Genomic DNA, 19,110 nt, shown 5'->3' with positions numbered 1-19,110 from the left:
TGAAAAGAAAGATGAGTAATAAAAAGTAACGATAATCATAAAATTGTAGCCTCAAAGAGCAATAGTCCTTTTTACTCTGGGGTCAGTAAACCCCATATAAAATCTGTAAAGCATCAGAAGAGCTTTTTATAAACTGGTCATTCTACAAAATATTAAAAGTTCACTTAAAGGTGAATTACCCCCTTTAAAGTAGAAATAAACCCCCGGTACCATTAAAAGCCCCCCTTAACTTGTATTCTTTGGAACTCAATGGCGATTTGCGAATGCACAGTTGAAGCCGATTCCTGACTTGGCCCATCTCCTGCAGACTTAGGGGCCGATTCATCAAGGGTCGAATATCGAGGGTTAATTAACCCTCGATATTCGACTAGGAACTAAAATCCTTCGACTTCGAATATCGAAGTCGAAGGATTTAGCGCAAATGCTACGATCGAACGATCGAAGGATTATTCCTTCGATCGAACGATTAAATCCTTCGAATCGAACGATTCGAAGGATTTAAATCCAACGATCGAAGGAATATCCTTCGTTCAAAAAAACTTAGGCAAGCCTATGGGGACCTTCCCCATAGGCTAACATTGACTTCGGTAGCTTTTAGCTGCCGAAGTAGGGGGTCGAATTTTTTTTTAAAGAGGCAGTACTTCGACTATCGAATGGTCGAATAGTCGAACGATTTTTAGTTCGAATCCTTCGATTCGAAGTCGTAGTCGAAGGTCGAAGTAGCCCATTCGATGGTCGAAGTTCGAAATTCGAAGTTTTTTTACTTCGAATCCTTCACTCGAGCTTGATGAATCGGCCCCTTAGTGTTGGCATTGAGTCCCGAAAGAATACAAAGAAGGAGAAGATGGCGCCCTGGAGCTCTGCTGCACTACATTTTAGTTTTTTTTTTAACTAATGCACAATGCGGGGAGGGGGGCTTTTTTGGTACAGGGGTTTAGTTCTCCTTTAAGACATACTTGTATTTTTTAACCAACACACTAACTCACCACAAGAACCAAAACAACCAGGGACCTTTTGCAGCCTAATTAACCTTGTTAGAAGATTTGCATTGCCCACTTTGATGTTCCAGAAGCAGAGTTCCCTGATACATAGGGCTTGTGTTCATGGAATGGCTTGACGAGCATATACTGCAAAACAATATAAGAAATACAGAACTTTTGACATGATTAACACAGCAGCATCTTTCGAATTTCCCACTAAAAGCAATAAAACAAATACAGGTATGGGATCCGTTATCCTGAAACCTGTTATCCAGAAAGCTACGAATTACAGAATGACTGTCAATCATAGGCTCCATTTTATCCACATAATCAAAATGATTAAAAATGATTTCCTTTTTCTGTGTAATAATAAAAGGGCTATGTCATACATGATGTTTTCTCAGAAAAGATTTAAATGCTCTCATCTGCCCTGTGATGTGAAAAATCTGGCCCTTATTTTCACATAAAACATTAGGACCTTCTGATTCCACTGGGGAAAAAAAGCATAAAAACTCATGATTACATTTGGTCAGTTGTACAGATTGTCTTCTCCTAAATTAGCCCTTGTGTTGTCCCTTGGACTCAAACTCAAAATAACTGTGAGAGTCTCTTTATTGTGAACCCTGGATGACAGCTGGTGTCAGGTCCGGATTGAGAATTTAAATAGGCCCTGGCATTTCAGGTACACAGAGGCCCAAACAGCCCCCACCAGCCCACTAAATACTGACTTTCTATGGCACCTTATAGCAGCCCCTCTGGCATTTGCCAGAGCCCACAGATTGCAAGGCCTCGCTGGTGTGGTATAACTTCTCTGTAAAACAGGGGAGACCCGTCAGTGCTGGTGGCGGGACCCATGGGGATTTGTGGCAGTGGCCCCATGGGTTTTTTGGCTGGGCCTGGAGGCCCTGATGTTGCAGCCCTGGTGGGCCCAGACCCCCTGTCCCGATGCTGTTCTTATGCTAGAGTAAAAAAAAATCCTGAAAATTCAAGATTATTTTTGGTTAATTTTTGCTATCTTCTCCTAAATTGTCCCTTGCTTTGGGACCCTCAGAATACAAAGAAATATGATATGAAAGATGGAAGCGCTATTTTTAATTGTGTCATTCCTATAGTAATGGTCATTTTGTCAGCCTGCTATTTGCGATATTCATTTTGGACCTAGTTCACACAAAGCTCTTCCCTTTTTGGTCAAACTGGATCAAAGAGCAAAAATGAATTACACTTTTGGTTAGATAGCGCTGTAGCAGGGACACTTTTGACTGCAGGTATTGCTAGTAACAATCAGAGATGTGTGAGCTTTTATTCCCATTTTTCCCTGCCACAAGTGGGCGCTGTGAGCTGAAATAATAATTGACTTGTGATCTTGGGAGCAAAGTCTCCAGTGGTTGCTAGTGACGTGAGTTATTGATACAACCATCTTGCACAAGTAGTAGTCATTGCCCTAATTTCTTGCCCTTCTCACAGTCACAGCCATGCGACTATTTGCCGCGTCATTGCGCTTTTATAATTGTAGTGATGTCACAATCTCGCGAGATAAGACGTGAGGATACTGTATTCTGGATGAGCTGACAGTCAGGAGCTAGACATTTAAACAAGCGATCCAGGGCATTGAAGCAACAACAACCCAGGACTGCGAGTTGTGTTATGAAAATCTGGAGTGTGCGCGGCGGCCGGTATGCAGCTTGATGTGTAATGTTAAGGGCTTTAGGTGTATTTTGATGCAGGATGTCCTAAAATGCGTTCCGTAGCCCATAGTATGCCGGGCCATGCCATGCCATATGTCTCTAAGTTTGTTCTGTGTTCGTCTTCCAATATCACTTGGTCCGGCATGTAAGACGTCATTTAGAAGTCAGACAGCTTATGTAAGCTTCAATAGGCAAGCACATTGCATTTCTCATTGCATTTCTCATTGCTCTTACGTTGCTTTTCTGATATTTAGAACTTCAGTATATTGCCCAACCCGAACTGTGCCTCTTGTGATGTTTTAGAGTGCTGTAAAAAGAGACCCCAGTTTATTGGGAGACATTTAAGAGTTTTTTTTTTCATTGATTTTAGCAACCAACTTGTTCCCATTGTTATTAACTGTCTGAGGGTGCAGGGAGTCCAGGCATCAACTGAAATGACTTGTAAGTGTGGAGCAGGGGCTCAGCCACCCAAAAACTTGTATACAATGAAAGAAAATGTAATTCTGCAACATTCCTTAAAAAATACAATTCTTTTAAAGACATATATAACCGACTTCTACATTGTTACTACTACATTGTTTTAACAGCCACAAAGGAACAAGCAACTGCTGCTTTCAATTGTAATTAAATCTGCCAAATTGCCAATTCACTGAAAACTTTATGTATCCTGCAATGTTTCTTAGAACTTTTTATTATGCAATAAAAAAAAAGGTTTTGGGCAGAAATATCCCTTTAAGTTGTATAATTATGATTAAAGCTGAATTTTACAGGAGGCATATTCATTGTTTGACCTTCAGGATCAGTTTCCCGAGTCAGCATATACTGCTGGGAGTTATGTAGTGAGTGGGATATTGTAAGTTACAAAGGAGCTCCATGACCATATTAAAACACAAGCCGAAGGATATAATTTACAGGATATTCATAGCTCTTGTGTATTATAGGGGGATAACAGCAGGAAGGTCTCTGGTTGGACATAACCATTTTAAAGTGACATTTAGCTTTCTAATGACATTTATTATTGCCCCGAAAATTCACAGTGGCAGCAATAGTGGTTGCTATGGTTTCCAAGGCAGATGATATTGACAGGTTAGAAGTTTTGAAGTAAGGTTTAAATTTGGTATGTTACTCTCATATCACAGGTCATCTGTAGAAAACATTTTTATTGTGAAAAGCTTAATGACCGCTTGCATCCTATATGAAAATTGCATGCATACAAAGGCTAAATATGTTTTGTTCAGGACATAAAGTCTGCCATGTCAGATATAGAATTACCTTCCAACAGGAACATCCTGTCACATGGCAAAGCTTCCATGTAGTTTATAGTCCAAATATTTTTTAACCCATGTGACTACTTCTGACTTGTAAGATGCACCTCTGTCTGATGTCAGGCTCCATTTACAAGGCTTGTTTTACCTAGAATTAACTTAAATATGAGGCAGACAATTTGCAACTGGTCAAATTTTTATGCTTTCTGTAGTGTCACAGAGGCACTTGTGACTTTGGGTTTGGCTAAAGAGTTTTTACACTCCAGCACTCTCTTCAGTCTCTCGCTCTTCTTGGCACAGGTATGAAACTAGTGTACCCCAAACCAGTCCAACACAAAGAAAAGTTGGAACTGTTGCTATCTACCAATTTGAAAAAAACGCTGTAAAAACCCCAAAATGTCACACATCAACAACTCTGAAGTCAAAGGGTTAGCTTTCACTATTTCACTAAGCACTCCTGTCTCCAGCAACAAAAGGGTGTGTGTAAATACACACAATGCAGTCAGAAACCCTATGCATTTATTACTGGCTAAGTCGCTAAGAAGTACCTTGTTTCCCTGAAAACAAGATAAAAACTGGGCCAACAGAATTGGTTCCACAGTGTATTTGCTTCTGAGCACGGAGTCTCTGCTGCTTCTTTTTCTCATGCTCGGACATTCTATCTCATTACCTATGCATGAGTTAGCAGTGCACATTAATGCATCATTTACAACCTGTCGTAAACTATATAATGTTGCTACTTCCCAGTACTGAACACCATCAGCATGATATGGACATTCTGTATTTCATAGGTGGGCTATCCTGAATTGTAAAATGCTATCCTTCAATGATGCCAAGTAACCTGCAAGTGAATTCATTCTGAGGCTATATTTTCTTTATCATAATTTTTATTTTTTAATTTTTATTTTAAACTCTTTCTGTTCAGACCCTCTTCTATTCATCTTCATTTTGTCAATCACTCCAGATCTGGTCGCTAGGGTAAGTGCCATTTTCATTTTTTAATATATTCAATTTCAGTATCTAGCTGCAGAAATAATAAAAAAACTCACAATTTAAAACCAACTGCAAATTGTCTTTAGAGATGATCTTTAACAGAGGTAACCTATAACAGGGTCAGATTCTTTGAATAAATGTGCAATGCATGACAGCTGGTCCTTGTTCATTATTGTCTGGCAAAGTTCACAAAAAAGGACACAATGTGCACACTTGCATTTCGCTGCTTGTGCTGTGCCTAAATCTGCAACTCCATACCAGTTGCATCCAATGCATGTTTTCTGGCAAATTTCCACTATTGAACTCTATTTAAGTAAATGACAGACTGTGTGGCCACATTTGGGCCGTTCTCAGCTAGCTGAACATGCTGGGGGTCTAAGAGCCTTTCCCACTGTGGTGCAGGGTTTACCACTTGTACAGAAGTCAGTGTGTCTTGTATAAACTTTGGGAACTCCCTCCCAGGGTGGGTGGCATAGCACTTGATAGTCCTGCCCAAAATAGTATAGTTTTTCTTATTGCTCTTATCCAGCACCTGCAATAAGGGGAAGCAATTTTGTTATAGGTGACCTTTAATTTACTGCACATATGCCTTATTCAAAATAATTCCAACCAATTATATGTAATTCAATGTACCTATGTACAAGAATATAGTTTATTGCATGGTCAGTCTTAAAGGAATTGTTCAGTATACAAATAAAAACTGATAAAAAATATGTGCAAAATAAAAATGTTTTCAATATAGTTAGCTAAAATTGTAATGTTTAAAGGCTGGACTGACTGGGTGTCTAACATAATAGTCAGAACTCTACTTCCTGTTTTGCACCTCTCTTGGTTTCCACTGGTTTCCTGGCAGTAACCAATCAGTGACTTGAGGGGGGCCACATGGGTCATAACTGTTTGCTTTTCAATCTGAGCTGAATGCTGAGGATCACTTGCAAACTTACTAAACAGTTATGTCCTATGTGGCCCCCCCTTAAAGTCGCTGACTAACTCCGTTGGAGAACTGAAAAGCAGGAAGTAGTGTTCTGGCTATTATGTTAGACATCCAGTCACTCCAGCCTTTATAGATTACCTTTTTGGATAACTAACTATATCAGAAACATTTCTTGTTTTGCACAGCTTATCTATTGGCCCAGGTTTTATTTTTACACTGAACTGTTCCTTTAATTTGTGTTCCCATTATTTAATCAAGGTTATTCTCGTGGCAGTTGTGCCATGTGTTTTTGAACTGGACTAAAAAGAGTCCAGTTAAAGGGTTTGTTCAACTTCCAACACTTTTTCAGCTCAGATGGTTTCAGATAGTTTACCAGAAAAATACTTTTTCCAATTACTTTCTGTTTTCTATGTGTGACCGATTTTCTAATATTGAAGTGTAACATTTCATTTTTCACCTTCTAAAGCAGCTCTGGAGGGGGGTGGGGTGCCGACCATGTAAACTCTTTTAAATTGATACATTTAGTTAATACATTTCTTATCTTTGCCCCCGCTGAGCAGAATCCATGAGTTTCATTACAGGCAGCTGTTAGAATTGATACAGTTGTTGCTAATATTACAGGGATGCTGCTGAGAAATGTATTGACTAAATGTTGCAAAATTGTAACCAATCAGTGGGAAAGCATTTGGAGATTAGTCACCTGCAGAAGAGATGTGTGGCAGGCGACCAATCTCCTTGTGTATCATTGCCCTTTATGACTGTAGTCTTTCAATGACAAGAACAATAGGAATAGTGCTAGCACCAGTTTATATACGTTTAATAAAATTGCAAAAAGCATAAAAACATCTGTGCAAATACTGCATAATGATTCTGAATAATAGCCACTATTTTGCTTTTTTATGTTAAGACAAAGATATAGGCAAAAAATAAAGGATGGATATATATTTAAATCTACTTAAGTAGATGGGTTTCTAGGGACTAGGTTTGGACATAAAAATAAATATTTTTGACCGTTCCTCTTATTTGCACAGGTTGCATCACTCTTGGAATGACGGAGGACCAACAGCAAGAGGTATGTGCTTCCTCATGATGGCACGTACATGCTCATAACAATCATAAGCTGAGACACTTTGCTTTGTGTCACAACATGGACCAGTGAGGGTGGCTTAGCATCCAGAGGCGGGGGGGGTTCTAATTGACTTAATTTGGTCTGCTCAAAATTAAAATCTGTCCTCCGTTCTGAGTCTGCTGATGTTCCATTCATGAACTGAGATATGGCATTGGCAGATCCAGAAGTGAGAGGAGCTACTGATACTTCAGAGACAAAACTTTAATTGGTATTCTGATAAAGGCCTGTTGTGCTTTTTGCCTTTTGCTTCTTAAATGTGCCTCTGGCTGTACCCAAAGTATTCCTTCTCTCTGCAGCTGCTGCACTACAGATGGGATAAACTCTATTGGCTGCAGCATATGTGCATGTGCAAGCCCAAGAACAACATATATGCCCTTGGGGCTTAAGGCACTAATACAATAGTAAGGATGCACCAAATTCACTATTTGGGATTCACCCAAATCTCCGAATCCTTAGTGAAAGATTCGGCCGAATACTGAACGAATCTGAAAGATCTAATTCAATTAATATATAGAAATGGATGCTGTTCCTTTCAGCCTCCACTTTGTATAAAAGACAAGCAATTAGAATACTATTGTATAGGGATGCACCAAACCAGTATTCGGCCTTTTTCAGCAGGTTTCGGATTCAGCCGAATCCTTGTGTCTGTCCGAACCGAATCCTAATTTGCATATGAAAATTAGAGGAGGGAAAGGAAAAAGTGGTAAAATAATGTTTTACTTCCTTGTTTTGAGTCACCTGATTTCCCTTCCCACGTCTAATTTAAATATGCAAATTAGGATTCAGTTCGGCCAAACACACAAGGATTTGACTGAATCCGAATCTTGCTGAAAAAGACAGAATCCTGGATTCGGTTCATCCCTATTCAATATTATTCTAAATTGCTTGTCTTTTATACCAAGTGGATGCCAAAAGGAACAGCATCCATTTCTATAAATTAATTGAATTAGATCTCCTGAAGCACACTTGGGATTTTTATTTTGTTTTTTGTACAGGTAACATTGTAGAATATGTAAATGTAGTTATCTTCTGGCTGCAAACTTATAAATTTCCTCCTCTGTTTATAGAAGCCCGTAGGGGACTTACTCTAAGCTGCTTTTGCAGAATTATAAAATTCAGAAAGAAATGCTTACTCTAATATACTACGTTATATGAATTTTTTTTAAAAAAAACATGACTGAATATAATGAAAACAATTATTTTTATCATATGTTCTGTAGTATCTACAGCTTGGTACAGAGCCAGCGCCAGAAGATGGGTCCAGTGAGTCTTCAGGTATCCCAAACAACATCTGTAAGTAGTTGGTTTCAGGCCATCATGCCAAAAAAAAAACAAACAAAAAAAAACAAACATTCCAGACCCCCCCCCAAAACTTGCAATGCCTTCCACAAAAACATGTCTGCTAAATAGCCAGATTATAAATGAATAAAATAAGTACGGTTAAAAAAGAAAAAGACAAATCTTAAAGTGGCTCCTAAAGTTAGCTAGAGATATTGAAACATTTTAGAATTACACAATTTAGCTCATAATCCTATATCATAGTGGTTACTGATAAGGTGTTTTCTCAGAACAGTGTGCTATAATGAGCTATTCAGTATTATATCTCATGGCTAGCATTGAAGCATCCATTAAAGAAGAATTCAACTCTCAACTCCCAACCTCAGGCCTTCTCCATAGGCACCCCTGCCCACATCATCTGTTGCTGTCAGAAGTGTTATATTATCTTTTTACCTGCTATAAAAATGCAGAGTTGCACAGCACGGTTGGCCACTTTGGATCCTCTTCTGTGACCATGCAGAAGCATGCACAGTTACAGCCAACCTGGCCATATTTTTAACTGAGCATGCTCCAGTTAGTGAGCTCTAAAAGAAGAGGTCCTAAACCAGCAAAAGATAGTGTCTGTCAACCCCACTGCTAATTTTTGTTGCTGGTACAAAGATAATGAGTAATGCATGGGACCAATTGAGGGGACTTGAGGGAGGAAGGTTTTGTTCTCCTTTAAAGCTGATAACAAATAGCCTTCCCAAAGTGAACACATATGCAGGTTTGTTCCAAACTTCATTAAAATACTTTCTAGAAATGTTAAATGTATCTTACAGGGGGTACCAAATGTTAGACTCTGATTTCAATAGCTTACCCTGGTGCAGAGCTGTGGTACTTTTGTGCGAGCCCCACTGAGCAATCTTCTTTCTGCTCTTGTACTGGGCCAGTGCCTGTGGAGTAGAGTAAAAAAGTCGGATATTTGCTTAATTAATGTTTGGTTACTCACACTTACTACACATTCTCACCTGGCACAAAGATGAAAGAAGCAGAAGATTGCTCCGAGGTGATTGCACAGAAGTACCTCGGGTCTGTGTAGTTTTCTGCTGAATGCTCCCAGTGCAAATACAAAAAGTGACTTTTTCAAAAGAAAAGTAAATCACATTACTTTATATACAGTTACACAGTGGATCAAGTTAAAGAAAGTACTTTTTATTTGATACTATTACTATAAAAATGTTCTTCTGAAACATTGCATTTCGTTTTTCTAAATTAAGCTGATGAGGATGCCTTCAGAATCCTATGGGAAATGAAAATTAAGAAAAGACAGAAGCTACCAACTCTTCCAGATACTGTGACAGAACTTACCACTGAAGAAGGGAGCAAAGTCTATATTGTAGGCACTGCCCACTTTAGCGACAGCAGCAAACAAGATGTGGTTAAGGTATAATTACAGACTACACCATGTGAGATTTTATCATGAGTGCCTTATCCGTTTTATATCAACAGATTGGAAGTGATCTGTTTTTCTACAGCAGACTTGTAGCAGCAGAATTTCCCAAGATGATAATATATACTTGTGCTTAGGGCTAAGGCCAAAAAGGATGTTATTTGTATTATGGGACTGAAAAGCTTTAGCTGTGTCTGATAGTGCCATTAAATTCAGACAGCTTGAGAGTGTGATTTTGTGTGCTTTTCCAAAAGCTGATATACTTTGGGTGGAGAAAACACCACTTTGGTTTCAGCCTTACAGTTGTTCTAATTTGGTTTTGCCAAACAAATTGTTTTCTAAAAGCCATGGGATAATTGAGACTAGGGCACATGTGTTGGATAATTGTTTCGGCCTAATTACCTTTACTGATCCAGAAAGGTGGCTTACCCAGCTTCACAGAATGTGCAAACCTTGGAGAGTTGAGTTTTGTGCTGGAGACTGAGTGAGTGATGTACTGAATCAAGAATTTGCTTTTGGATTCAGCCAAATATCAGTAGTTACCCATTCTAATTACAACTCAATGTGACACAGAATTTCAAACTACCTGCCAGTGTGAAAATTAATTTTCCAGGCCCTGACCTGTATTATGTTTGACTGTAACACCCCTATGTGGCTTTCAACATGAATACATATATACAGTATATATACCCCCAAACTGATTATATTAGAGAAAAAGTTATATGGCTTTTAGACATTTTGGCTATCCCAGTGGAAAGTATACCATATTGTATCCGGCACACTTTCTCAAGGTGGTAATAAGCTGAGAATGTAAATATACTTTTCTCCTAAGTATTTATTAATATTGTAATGTCTGTTCTTAGACCATCCAAGAAGTCCAGCCAGATGTTGTTGTAGTCGAACTTTGCCAGTACAGAGTATCCATGTTGAAGATGGATGAAGAAACCCTGCTTAAAGAAGCCAAAGAAATCAACCTGGAAAAACTTCATCAAGCGATTAAACAGGTGTGGATTTTTATTCAGACTCTTTTTTTGGGGGGGGGGGTTTATTTTAATCTTCTGGTGAAACTTCTAAAGAACAGAATGGAGTGAGAGGCAAGAATAATTTATGTTTGTTTCTTTGGACAGGCACCCTCTGATCAGAGGTAACGCTAACAAAGTACTCAAGAAAGCATAACATTTTTATTTACAAATAGATAAAAAATTCATTATGTACATTTCCCATTATGTTCTGTAATGACATAATGTTGAACACTAGGATTTTTACATCTCCTCAGCAAGTGTAGCACATACCACCTGAAATGAGTATACCTATTCGGAAGATTGATACTGTGCAACGCTTCTTGCTTCTATGTAGAAAATAGCTCTTTCGAGCATATGACAATATGCTTTTCAATAAAATGTTGACACTATGCATGCAACTTCAAGGGGCAGTTATTTTTGCCCCATGGTGTACATCAAACATCTACAATTTCAGAATTGTATCTTGCAGCCTTACAATGTTCTTCCATCTGTAAGAACCAAAGTACTTGGAAAGCCCTTCTGTCACTAAATAGCCATTGGTCGCTGAACAGCACCATTCTATTAAATCAGTGGTCCCAAACCAGTGGCTCACAAGCAACATGTTGCTCTTAGTAGCATAAAAACAGGTGCTTATATTTGAATGCTGGGCTACTGCCAAATAGAGCCTCCTGTAGGCTGCCAGTCCACATAGGGCTACCAAATACCCTATTACAGGTTTTATTTGGCATCACCAGGGGATTTTTTCATGCTTGTGTTGCTCCCCAACTCTCTCTATTTTAAATGTGGTTCATGGGTAAAAAAAAAAAAGTTTGGGTACCCCTGTATTAGATGGTTCACGTGGCATCAAATAGTTGCATTGTTTAATTATTTGATTAATGGTTAACTTAATACATTATATTGCATGTTTATCCTGATTACTTTTGTTTCAGCCATGACTGCAGAAGAGACCAAATTACTGCACAATAGTTCAAAAGTGGTTCTGCTCTTAGTCTGTATTATAAACTTAGTCGTAGTCATTTATAAAGTTTGCGCAGCGCATATTTATTCGCAAATGGTTGTACTGCACATGCTTTTTCCTGAATGCTATATTGCACTGCTCTGTCCGTCTTTTTTAACAACTTCTTATGCCTCTGTTACAACTAAATGTTTTTATTTTTACCAGAATGGAGTCATGTCTGGTCTTATGCAGATGCTTCTGCTAAAGGTGTCTGCTCACATCACAGAACAGCTGGGAATGGCCCCTGGAGGGGAATTCAGAGAGGCTTTCAAGGAAGTAAGTTTTGCTATTTTCTTAACCAAAGAAATTGCTAAATGTTTCAACAAACAGGTTTTGAACACTGTCATTAGGCCTTCTATTTTATGGTGATGGTGTCTTCAAAGCTACAGAGGTGGATCTAGACTAAATCAATACCTGATGGGGCTGGAGCCATCCTGAAGTCCAATTTACCCCCTCACAAGAAGACCAGTTCAGGCAATACGGTGCCAATTGACAACCTGGCACTAGAACATTTATTAGACTTAGAATTAGCTACCAATAACTCCACCATTACACCAATAACTGGAATGGTGCTGGACTGTGACCAAAAAAAACACTCAAAAATCCTTATTGTGGACTTATGAGTAAAGTGGCAAGTATTAGATAAGGTCCCCACTTGTAATCCTCTTCTGCCCAAAATAATTCTGCCCAACCAGTCAATCCTGCCTACCATTGCTGTAACTAATGGGGGCTAGCCACAGCGCACAATCCACCTATGCAGCCCTGCGTGGTCCACCGCTCATGGGGTCTCATCCCTGATTAAATGCATAGTGATACATATTTTGCCAATTAGCAGCTGATTACCTGAACTGTTTTTTTTTGTCTTGGGTGAGGGGAGAGTCATTGGGACTACACGGTAGCTCTAGCCCCAACAGATATTGATTTGGTGTGTATATTTTGGACCTGCAGGAATGTTGGTGCGTTATTACTTATGCAATATAATTGAATTAATTATAGAATGTCTGAAAGTTTACCTAGGTATAGACTGAAATGTTTGTGGGAAACCCTTTTCTATTAGGCAAAGCAGTGGAATTGTTTTTCCTAACTTGGTTCAAGTTTTACTTGTAAAATTTCCGTTATTCTGCATGCTCTGGTCCCATCCCAGAACTTCAGCCATTACTGGCCATGGTAACCATGGCCTGGTTGAATGCCAAAAACTGTCATTAATAAACACATGTACACTTTTGATGTGCAATCCAGTAATCTGCTGTCTGTTATTTGCAAATGTCTAGGATTGTCATTAGTAACAGTCATTTCTTGCAGGCAAGCAAAGTGCCTTTCTGCAAATTCCACTTGGGTGACAGACCTATTCCAGTAACGTTCAAGAGAGCCATAGCTGCACTATCGATATGGCAAAAGATCAAACTTGCTTGGGGATTATGTTCTTTATCTGATCCTATCAGGTATAGTAATTATAACACCAATAATTTTTTTTTATCTTTGGTATCCTAAAGTCATTTAAAAGTATAAAAGTAATATATTTGTGTAAAAGATGGGTACTTTTTATTTAAAGCCCCAAAGAACTTTAACATTTTTTTGCCAGAAGTATGGTCCTTAGCAGCTTAATTTACAGCACCTTTTACCCAGTAATCAATCATCAGGTTCATTTGCACTGCTGAAATACTCTTCTGAGATACCAAAAAATTAAATGAGGCAAACTGGAAGCTGTAACAAAGTACACACCAGTTACTTACCACCATGGAAGTAGTATAGCGTAAGATATCTGTTTTAATACTAATTACCTGTTAAAATGCTATTTAATATACTTCGAATTGGCAATACCTACCTTTGTAATTCTTCATACTTTCTTTCAGTGAGGATGATGTTGAAAAATGTAAGCAGAAGGACTTGCTGGAACAGATGATGGCAGAAATGATTGGGGAATTTCCTGATCTTCATCGTACCATAGTCTCAGAGAGGGATATTTATCTCACCTACATGCTAAAGCAAGCTGCTAGACGAACTGAACTACCTCGTGCCTCAGAAAGTAATGCTCTGTTGTCTATTGTACTTGTCCTTACTGTGCGAGTGTGGCATTACTAATATGTGTTTCATAAACTGGCTTCTTCCAAACAGTGATGATCCTGCTCTACATAAAACTGTAGTCTCAACAGTCAGTTCTTCAGCAGTCTCCAGTCCCCTTACCTACCGGATTCTATGACAACTACATTGGGCATGTAGGCTGTACTTTTTTAAAATTTCTGCAGAGTTTGGTGGTATTTACACTTTACTGTCAGAAATAAGTTTCCCTTTTTTTTTAAGCATTTGCCAGTACGGTAGTTTCTCCAGTCAGAATGCAGACAGTGAAATCTGCCACTGTCATTAAACAGCTGGGGCACCTGTGGAGACAGTACAAGGTGAGGGCATGTCAGAAGAATAACTCTAGCCATTAATATTTGTGCAGGCATGAAATTGCTTCCACCCTGCTCATTAGGGAGTTGCTCTATTTATTCTAAGGTTAGCTATAGCAGCTGGTTCACTAGTTGGCATGAAACGGTCTATCTGCCCTTTATATTGGCTTGATTTTTTTGGTTTGTATTAATCACATCCCTCTTACCCCATGCTCCAGGTCTGAATTAACCCTCCCTGCTTTACTTTTTATTTTTATTTCTTACTGGGGGTCACGTTGCAATGTATGGCTGAAATCACTAGACAATGTGGCTATAAACTCTCATTGTAATCCCCCTTACCCATCCAGAGCAGTCAAAATTTAGTTATCACTTGGCAATGCTCACCTGATCTTCCTTTAAACTGGCAGAGGGATTACAATGAAAATTATGGAAGGTCAGTTTTGAGCGTTTTGCTGTCCACTGAACTAAAATCATGCCAGCAGTAAAAATATTATTGTTGTGCAGTGTACTATAGCCTTTAGATTTAATAAAGTGTATCTTGTGTCAAATACAATTATTTCCTGTACCACTTCCTCCAAGAGGCCAGTCTATGAGTTCACATTCTTTGTTTTTCTATTTTGCATTGTCTTTTTTCAGTAGTTTGATTTGCATAATATTAACATAGAGGCATGCACTTCTGTGTTTATTGCTTTTTGGTGTGATCTGTTTTTGTGCAATCTGAGGCTGTTTGTCCATAGAACTAATTTCTTTGCTACTTAATATACCTAGCTGAACCTAGAAAAAGTATCCCGTCTGTTGTTGTTGGAGTAGTTGGAATGGGACATGTGCCTGGAATAGAGAGGAACTGGAACTGTGAATTAAACATCCAGGAAATTATGAGGTAAGCATCTATCATGAAGTATGTTTAGCCAATGAAGGTAGCTGCAGTTTGTGCAGAATGTTGCTACATTGTGCTAACATCAAACTGAATTTTGCCACAAATACTGCTGACTTTTAATATTTTTGTCCTCTCTGAAGAGAGTACATCCTGCCCGATATTAAAGGGGTTGTTCACCTTTGAGTTAACGTTAAGAATGATGTAGATAATAATCTAACACAATTTGAAATTGCTCCTAATTTTTTATGATTTGTGAGAGGACCTAAACAGAAAAATAAGTAACAATATTAGTCTCACACATTCAGAAGAAGGAAAATAATAAAAAAAAAATATATAAATAAATAATAGAAGACCAGTTGTAATGTTTCTTAGTATTGCACATTCTATAGCATAATAAAAGTGAACTACCCCCTTAACAGTTTTCATTTGCCAGTTAACCATTATTTAAAGTGGACCTGTCACCCAGACACACACATCTGTATAATAAAAGTCCTTTTCAAATTAAACATGAAATCCAATTTCTATATTTTATTACAGCATTCATAGCTGTTGTAAACTCATTTAAAAATCTCAGCTGTCAATCTAATATTGTCTGCCCCTCCTGCTGGGCAGACCTTTACTTTCATTTTCCATTCAGCACTTCCTAGATGTCACTGCATTCCCCGTTCTCTTCACAGTTTAATTGTGTAGCCAGGGCATGGGGATGGACATCAGGACCCCCATTCTGGTGAACAAACAAGATTCTGAGATGATCCAAGGCTTGCCTTAATAACAGTGCCCACAAAATGGCTCCTGCCTGCTTGCTATAATTATGAATTCCCAACTGAAGGAAACAAGATTCAAATAATTTATATAGTGTAATTAAAGTTCATTTTGCTTGACTAATGTGATAAAATAGGATTTTGAATAATTTTTTTGGGTGATGGGTCCCCTTTAAGCACATGTTTGATCAGACAGGCAAATCAAGCCCTTAAGCGATGTTGCATAAATACAGAGAAAGCTAAACATTTCTATTCTTCATGACACCGTGTATATGCCCTTGGCGTAGAGCTGCTGTGCTGGCCAACAACTGTTAAACTGTTCAGTGTAAAAATAAAAACTAGGTAAATAGGCTGTGCAAAATGAAAAAAATTCTAATATAGTTTGCCAAAAATGAAATCTATAAAGGCTGGAGAGGGTGTGGATGTCTATCAGAACAAAACACAACTTGTTTTTCAGCTCTCTAACTCTTAGTCAGCGACTTGTTGGGGGCCCACATGGGACATAACTGTTCGGTGAGTTTGCAATTGATCCTTCACATGTAGGTCGGATTCAAAAGAAAATGGTAATGACCCATGTGCCCTCCTCAAATTACTGATTGGTTACTGACTGGTAACTAATCAGTGGAAACTAAGAGAGCTGCAAAGCAGGAAGTAGTGTTCTTGATATAATTGTAAACATCCAGTCACTCCAGCCTTTATAGATTACATTTTTGGCTAACTAACTATATTGAAAACATGTTTTATTTTGTATAGCCTGTCTATTTACCCAGTTTTTATTTTTATACTGAACAATTAAGTACTTGTCATTGCAACTTGTCCCCTCATGGAAACAGAAACAAACAGAGAAGTCAGGAAAGTGATTATTTTTTTTGTCTTTTACAGAGTTCCTCCCCCTTCAACACTGAGCAGGGCTGTTGCATTTGCTGCAAAGCTTACCTTTTTTGGACTTCTTGGTTATAGTTGCTACTGTATTAGCAAAAGGACTGCCCGAATTATACTCTCAGTGCCAGCTACACAGTATTGCCTTCAAAGACTCAACCAAATGGCCACTGATCTCAAATGACCTGTGGAGAAGGTGGTACCGATAATTAGCTGCACTTCATTTGTTGCAGGAGCCTGCTTTCCAGGTCATTTTTAAATGGACTGTTTCTATTCTGCACCAGCCTAATCCTGCAGATTACCTTTAGTTGCTATCCACTAAAGTAGCATTAAAGGAAATGGTAAACAGATGTTGACTATTTGTTTACGCAAATTGTCTACATGGTCCAAAAGGTACAGTATGTGGTTAACTGATATAAAAGTATTCAGGTGTGCTTTTACCAAATATTCTTAAAACAGTTGATTTGCCCATGCAAACATCACGAGTGCACTTCTGTGATATATGTGGTGTCAGATTTGCTTAATTACTCTGCAGTAGATGTGATTTATTTTAATCTAAGGAACGGTGTTGAAACAAATTTGCTTTTCCCCCTCATGATACAGATTGTAATCTGTCCTGCTTTTCTTAGATGAACATGATTTGGCATTGTTTCAAATATATAAAATTACAACTAAGGATTATAGTTGGCAAAGTCCTCTTAGGAAGAACCATAGTGATCAGAAATTCTGGCAATTACTTTCCATCCAAGAGAAAGGGAAATGTATTGCAAGTGACAGGATAACCGTTTATGCAATGTTTGCATTCCCTTGCAAGACTGCTCAAATGTGAAATGGGAAGCAGCAACCTGAAACTCGGTTTTGGTTCTTCCTGAATAAGGTTGCCGTAGTCGGACTGCCTCACATGCCATTGCCCTGAACTTTAGGGACTAAATAAAACTACAATGAAACTGATATATCTTTATGGTCTGTGGCTACAGAATGTGGCTCAGTAGTGCTATCCTGCTTTACAAATTGTCCTTAAGATTGTGCATACCTAAAGAAAAAAATTGAAGGGCTTATCTACAAATACCAGAGATGCGCATGAATGTGCAATACACATAGCATTCACACCTGATGCAATTCAGCCATGCTCTACATCTTTGTGCCATTTGCGCCTTAAATAACAGGCAGCTGTGCTTAAAAGAGAACTAAAGCCTAACTAAAGCAGTAGTCTAGAAATGTTGTACATTATGTTTTGGGCTTCTATACCAGCCAAAGGCAAACACAACCCTTTACCAGTAAAGATATGTCTCCAAAGATGCCCCAGTAGCTCCCCATTTTCTTTTCTGCTGATTAACTGCACATGCTCTGTGCTGCTGTCACTTACTGAGTTTAGCGACCCACTCATAATATACAGTACACATAGAATATACATGTCACAATATAAGGCTGATTAGTAAGTAATACATGGCAACAAAGAAACCAGTGCAACTAGCATCAGAATTTAATAATCAGCCCGGTAGCATCAGTTTATATTACAGGACAACCTCATTTTCTAGATAATTTGCAATAACCTTTAAGCTTAGCTTCTCAAGAGCTGCTCAGAGCCCACTGAGAATGTGGAGACCTCCTGTGACAAGTCCTGGATCATTGCTGCTTTTGAGAAGCTGAAACTTGAGGCTGGTGCAATAGGTTCAGTATATAAAATAAATATGGCATTTTTAGCCATATGCATTTTTAGTTTTCCTTTAACACCTCTCAGATTTGCTCTTGCGTTACATACAGAGCTCTGGAAACAACTTCTATACCCTGGAGCTCCTTCCTTGTGCACCATGAATAATGGCCGACCACATTCTTCTACCCATGTGCCTTCCTTTATAAATGCTGCACAGATAAAATCAACAGTGCACCATACTGAATGAGATAAGATGCGGCTCTCAATGGGCAGGTGCAGTGTGGACAAAACATGGTGCTTTGTAAATGTTTGTGCTTAGCATATTGTCCACATTGACCGTGCTCTATATCTTGTGGAACACCAATGTTCTTGGCATGCTGCTTGATGATTGGACATGCGGCCATAATGTAGAAACACTTGTATAAAACAAAGTTAATATAGTAATTTTGCTTACAAAAACATTTTCTTTTAATATAATTTGTTTTCAGAATAGCTCCAATATGAAATAGGATCAGTTTTTACGAAGAGAGAACTTAAATTCTATTGTCAACATGTAGGAGCTTTGCTCCAGTGCCTGCTGAACCATGGGATGCTAAATTGTGATGAAGGAATGCCACTGTGATCAATGTATCCTGCCAGACAGTGCCTTGCAGTAAAAAAAAAAAAAAGTTATGGAATTGATTATCCTGTCAGCCAAACAGTTTTGAACATTTTGAGTTCTGGCTACACATGCTAAAAAGGGGCATGGGCAGATATGATTTGCACATACTATTCACAAAGGTGGTATGTTAAAACTGTCCCCTAACTTCCTGGGCATGTGTGGCTACATTTACC

General features: G+C 38.5%; 1 protein-coding gene across 1 annotated transcript; it reads left to right on the top strand.

Annotated features, from left to right (window-relative positions):
- Window positions 1-2,584: 2,584 nt before the first annotated feature.
- Window positions 2,585-17,660, top strand: trabd.L (TraB domain containing L homeolog; the record flags this gene model as incomplete). Its single annotated transcript, NM_001095801.1, is given in 11 exon segments — window positions 2,585-2,653; window positions 4,856-4,908; window positions 6,889-6,929; window positions 8,207-8,279; window positions 9,524-9,690; window positions 10,560-10,700; window positions 11,881-11,991; window positions 13,018-13,157; window positions 13,569-13,741; window positions 14,874-14,985; window positions 16,626-17,660. Coding segments are annotated over 9 exon segments (1,122 nt in total). The 3' UTR covers window positions 16,807-17,660.
- Between the last annotated feature and the right edge of the window lie 1,450 nt (window positions 17,661-19,110).

The sequence above is a fragment of the Xenopus laevis genome, chromosome 3L (assembly GCF_017654675.1).
Source record: "Xenopus laevis strain J_2021 chromosome 3L, Xenopus_laevis_v10.1, whole genome shotgun sequence".
In the NCBI taxonomy this organism is placed as follows: Eukaryota; Metazoa; Chordata; class Amphibia; order Anura; family Pipidae; genus Xenopus; species Xenopus laevis.
Note: the sequence above shows the minus strand (reverse complement) of the source record. Positions and strands in the feature narration are given on the sequence as shown.